The sequence below is a fragment of the Lineus longissimus genome, chromosome 2, assembly GCF_910592395.1.
Source record: "Lineus longissimus chromosome 2, tnLinLong1.2, whole genome shotgun sequence".
NCBI classification, from domain to species: domain Eukaryota; kingdom Metazoa; phylum Nemertea; class Pilidiophora; order Heteronemertea; family Lineidae; genus Lineus; species Lineus longissimus.
Genome location: NC_088309.1, coordinates 14,847,460 through 14,853,095, shown reverse-complemented (window position 1 = coordinate 14,853,095; position 5,636 = coordinate 14,847,460). Strand labels below are relative to the sequence as shown.

At 38.5% G+C, this 5,636-nt stretch overlaps 1 protein-coding gene across 1 annotated transcript; it reads left to right on the top strand.

Annotated features, from left to right (window-relative positions):
- The first annotated feature begins 318 nt into the window (after positions 1-318).
- LOC135482896 (uncharacterized) lies at positions 319-5,060 on the top strand. The gene is made up of 10 exons (XM_064763373.1): positions 319-372; positions 828-996; positions 1,350-1,475; positions 1,752-1,964; positions 2,224-2,321; positions 2,661-2,718; positions 3,013-3,071; positions 3,538-3,642; positions 4,033-4,093; positions 4,474-5,060. The coding sequence occupies exons 2-10, from the start codon at positions 828-830 to the stop codon at positions 4,641-4,643; spliced, it is 1,059 nt and encodes a 352-aa protein (XP_064619443.1). The 5' UTR covers positions 319-372; the 3' UTR covers positions 4,644-5,060.
- Positions 5,061-5,636: the final 576 nt, after the last annotated feature.

The window sequence follows — 5,636 nt, the reverse complement described above, 5'->3', positions numbered from 1 at the left end:
CCTGACAGGCGTGCATTGGACTGGTACAGGTTGGAACTGAACATTGAATATGCTGGTGGTGACGCTTTCTGATGAGAAGTTGGTCGTGATTGATGCAGTATCCTTGGACTTGTCCACAGCATCGTTCAATCATTGCTCTCTGAGCTGGCTTGATTCTGTACTTACCCAAATACTGAGACCAAATGCCTGTTGACTGTGCTTTAAGAGAGACTGGCGCCATGCCTGGTCTCTCTTAAAGCACAGTCAACAGACACCAACCCCCTCAGACTCAGAAACCACAAACGCCCAACCCTTCCTGCTACCTTAATACTTCTGGATAATGTGCAAGTACATGAAAGGAAGAGGTATCTCGTGAAGTCTGCAATTGTGTTGGTATACTATGTACTACTAGTCATCTATACCCTTGGTGTAGCAAACTATCCCTCTGATGAACTTTTGACTTTGTCCTCAGAAGACTAGTTTGTGAAGAATAGAATAGAAAGATGATCACTGCAAATTTGAGGATGATTTGTTATACATGTCTTTTAATGACAATAATAGTCATTTTGCTCATTACTATTAGAAGACCTGATGTTGAAGTGAGAGGAAGTACGTATAGGTTGGTACATATTCACTATACAAGGCAAAAAACTAAATGTTCAATATTTGAATTTGGATGAGACGTCAACCTTGACTTCGTTTTTGAAGTGAACTCTTCAATTGAATATTTCTTTAAACATACTTCAGACTAAAGACTACGTACAGAGGAATTACATGTATGTTTTATGTTGTACCTCATTGACCTATGTAGCATAGTTTTTTCATTCATCTTGACTCTTTGATTTCAGATGGACAGCTTCCAAGAGCTTGGAATGGAGGGCTACCTGCTCTTAGTTGACCCTATGGCAAAGGCAAATGAGTTCAATTACTTTAGTGGTGGTACTGCTGTTGGGAAAAAATTCTTAGACTCCACAGAGGGCAGAGCACAGTCAGATTTTAATCTCTATGTTTTGAAGGGTTAGTTTACCAAAATTTTTCTTTTCTTCATTTTCCAGTAAATGTAGTGGTCTTTTTCAAAATCTTGCCTAATTAAGTATGTTTCTCAATCTCCTCCTAAACATCATGATTTTTGGCATTGTAACCATTCTGTCAGTTGCTTCTGTCATTCCGTTTAATATCTTTAACTTGCACTGTGTAAGCCCTCAAGTGGGCTACATGTACAAGGATGATAGATTTTATAGGCATCATTCAGATTCAGAACCTCGTTATCTTCATTATCAATCATAGCGAACCTCAAATATGCTCAGGTATCGAGAGCCAAGATTCATTACATGTATTTAGTCAATTGATTTGCTCATTATTTCTTCTAGGAGTGGAGAGTGCTGTCCCATCCACATCAGCATCAACTTCATCAACGCAGTGTGCTGCAAAAGTGGTGCCCAGACAGTCGAATTGGTTGCGGAATTCTGTTAAAGCTGGAATGAATGAACTCTATGGTAAATACTGACCTCACTTGTTGCTGTTACTTACAAATGAAGAATAGGTTTAATTTGAGGTAATTAGTCACCAATGAAATTCGTTGACTATCATACTCAGAAGGCGTATTGGAACCTCTTGGGACTGACCAATGTTGTCCTTAATAGGGAGTCGTCCTAATTAGAGAGTTGAAGTTGAATGTAATCCACCAATTTGGTAAATATTTGGGATCTATTCAACAAAAGTAAGCGTTTTTATGTTATCGAGTATTAATCTATTTACATTACTTGTTACAGCCTCATTTGTGAAGAAGCCTGAAAAAGCCTTTGCCTATGCAGAGTTCAGTCGACAAAATGTTGCGGCCTTAGGAATGCCGTGCGACATTGTTGCCAAATTGCGTAAAAGCAACAATCTAAGCGTGCTTGGAAATGCCGACTTGGAGAAACTTGATCTGCTCCTGAAGAAGGGCGAGATCATATTGGTCTCCAGTCCCTCAACAAGTTCTAGTGGTATGTTTCGTTTTAACATCTACCAACATTATTCACTTTTAGCAGTTAGGATTTCCCGAACTGCCAAGAAGTCTTATTTGAATTTCGCCTACCTGTCCATTTTTCAGTCTTAATTTTCTCCCAGTTGGAAGGCTGATTTGGTAGTATTGTGTTGTTGAGTCATGTAAATTAGCTTTTGCTGTTCGACCTCTTAAAATATTTTACAAAGTTTCCTGATTGTTTTCATAGAACATAACCATTTTTTTAATTGCAATTTTAGATCCATGTCCAAGTTCAGTCAATGGTCAGAAAGAATTCGTTGTCAATGTCGAGGAAGGAGGAAAAGGAAACATTTTGGTTGTCCCAAGTCGTCATGAGGTTAGTTTTATTCTTCCTACTTTCCAACTATGTGTTCTCTAAGTTGTGGTCTCAATTATATTGTGCATGTATCTTTTACATGTATCTACATCTTCTTGTTTCAAGGGTATTCTTTTAATTGGCTGCTTGTTGATATCCAAAAACATACTGCAATTCCTTTAGAAGGATGGGGATTGAGGTTCAACAGACAGGCTGATATGATATAGCCATTAAGATTTGGCCGGAATCTGCAAACCTTCTCCCCATCTGTGTTGACCAGTTGTACGAGTAATGCTGGCCTTCCTATTGTGGGATACATCAGATAACTTGCTGATTTCTTCTGCCAATTTATCATTTCAGAACCAGGACCCTTTTCCAACTACAACGACGTCAGGATCCAGCTCAAATGGCATTCAAGGTATTTTGTTCATATAAATCACTTCTTCTTGCTTTCCTGTAATTGGTATAACCAGATGTGCAAGGCTATGTGTACATGTACTAGTATGCTATTTACATATGGCAACCTCTATATTTGAAAGATAACAAAACATCCTTTGCAAGTTAGAATAGTTCACAAGAATGTTATGTTTGCATATCAGCTGTAAATACATAGTCTTCCCAACAATTTTCAAGCACAAGCCTTGATTACGAACTGAACAAATTAAATGCCCTTATTCGTATGGTTAGTGATTTTTTTTCATTTGTCTTTCAGAATTCTCAGGAGCAACGCCTACATGTATTGTAGCAGGTGGAGAATCAGATTCTGAAGGGGTAAGCCATTTTGATCGAAAATTCATCATACATGTAGCTAACCTTTGCATGTACATGTACAAGTACGCATAAAGCTACATGTAAATGTGATTGTACGCAATTGCTCATTTGTTTTGTTTTGCTAATACTCTAGACCACGGTTGCCCGACTGAACTGCAAAATATTCCCAAGCAGCCAAACCTGGCAAGCAATATGGCACTGTACCAGATGGCATTACTCTACTCCACTGACAGTTAGCCGATTAAAGTGTTTAACTCTGGTTGAGTTGCGACTGTATATCTTCTGGTCTTGATTTATTTTTAAAAATTTTGTTTGAGCATACATGTAGATGTCAATTAGGAAGATTTCTAACAACATCATTTGATCGTTGTGTTTAATTTCTGAATAATCTTTACATACTTCCCCTACTCTTGAGCTGGTTTGACAATGATTTATTAATTTCACCTATTTCACCTATTCATTTCAGTCCATTAGTGTGGAAATTGTGAAACCTTCTAAGAGGAACAAGAAGGAAACAAATGCCAAGTCTGTTGCAAAAAAGAGAAAGGTCACTGTGGCAAAGAATGCGCAGGTATGGCGTTAATCTGGATCAATTTTTTTCAGAAGGATGTGATCGAAGTCATGCAATCCCCTCCCCTTCCCCTAAAACTGGCAGGACTCGATGCTCAGAAGTTGCCAAAATCCTTCTCAATACAAAGACTGCACTGTGCTAGCCTTCCAGAATAAATGGAAATCTTCTCAAATCATCTTCAATCAAATCTTTTTTGATAATTTTTACATGTATGATGCTGCATGTAATATCTTAAAGAGTTAAATTAAATTTGTGACAAGGTAGCTTGTTTTGTTATTCAGAAATGATTTGCATGCTTCTACATTGTACATGTAACTCCGTTTGAGTTTCAAATAACAATTGTACTGTATACTTTGTCTGAGAGTACATGTACATGTATACATTTTTCAGGTATCCAACTTTGCTACAAAGGAATCAAAGCAGGTTACGATCGAGGAGAGTGCCTTACCAGGTAAATGTCCCATTTGTCAATCCTCCTTGAAATACGGACGAAGCGATTTATTCTTTATTTACCGTTGGCCATGTTGGACAGAAATCACAATTGAAATCTACATGTATGTCCAGCATTTGCTAACTACATGTATTTGCTTAGACACGTGTGGTCTTATGTGAGGAACCTCAATGGTGAGTAGCTCAGTCACCGATTAGAGGTCGTTGAGTCCCTGGTTCTCTGTAGCCATGAGATTGTCAGCAGGGCTTTGCCAGACATACTCAACTCCAACCAGGTCTTTAATTTGGTACTTTTCTGTTTTTCTCAGCGCTGACTGAAAAGCTCATTGGAAGTTGATTGGAAGTGATTTATAGCTCTTAGTTATTTCTTCTTTTTTTCAGATGGTCACTTTATAGTTGAGAAGATCTTGAAGGATAGGATGAAGAATGGGGTCAGGGAGGGACTCATCAGTTGGGATGGCTATGATTCGACGCACAACACGTGGGAGCCTATGAAGGAATTACCAAAAGACACTGTTACAGACTATTATCAGAATAAGAAGAAACATTAGATAGTTGTAGTACATGACATACAATGATGTCCAGTCATTTTCAGATTTTGAGTGGCCATGGACATAAGGCCAAATTTCAATGAAAAAAAACAACATTGAAATCTAAATGCTGAAATGGCGCAAAAAGAAATTTCTGAATATGACATGAACATAATCAGAGTTTGAACGACTACCACTGCTCTGTACAAATCATACAAATATCCAATTCACAATTAAAACGACAAAAACTGGGTCAAGACTAGTAACTTTCCACCTGTCATTTTCCATCATGAAGGTTTAAGAACCAAATGCAACAATATAACTAGAGTCAGACATGGATGAGCAGAATACTCATTTTCAAATGATCTCAACATCATACAACAAAAGTTGACAGCGAATCATAATAACCACCCGGTCCCCGGTCTGGTCGTTCAGCAACAACTGGACGCAAGGGCCCAACGCGCCGCGTAGCGGCAAAAAAGCGAAGCTGGCGAAACATTTATAACGGGTCACCGTCACTTATTATTGGACTTATAGCGCATTTACGGGGTTGCAACTATTTTGCTTTATAGTGTCACCAGGAAAGAAAAGCATGCGACCTAACGCCGATCTATTTGTATAAAGTGATAATTGGAAGGTATATAGTAGGAAATATCAATAAAATAATCATTCCATGTCGTCTTTTGAGGGCATTTTTGATTGTAAAAAATATATGTATACGTCACCGTAGTCTCTGCAATGATAATTTTATCAGAGCAGTCTCGCGCAAGTAGAAGTTCTTTACCTATTAGTTCTTCACTTATTAGTCTCAACGTCTGGCGCAAAGCCAGACGTTTTCCATTACGATTTCACTACGAAGTTTGACAAGAAGGAGCAGTGCGCGAGATATGCTAATGAGCAGACTTCCCTCGCTTGAGTTTCTGAAGAATGTTCCATATCGCGCTAAGCTCATCACTGCTGATTATGACAGGCGTGCAACGGTAGGTATCTGCTCCCCAACTTCCACCCTAATAC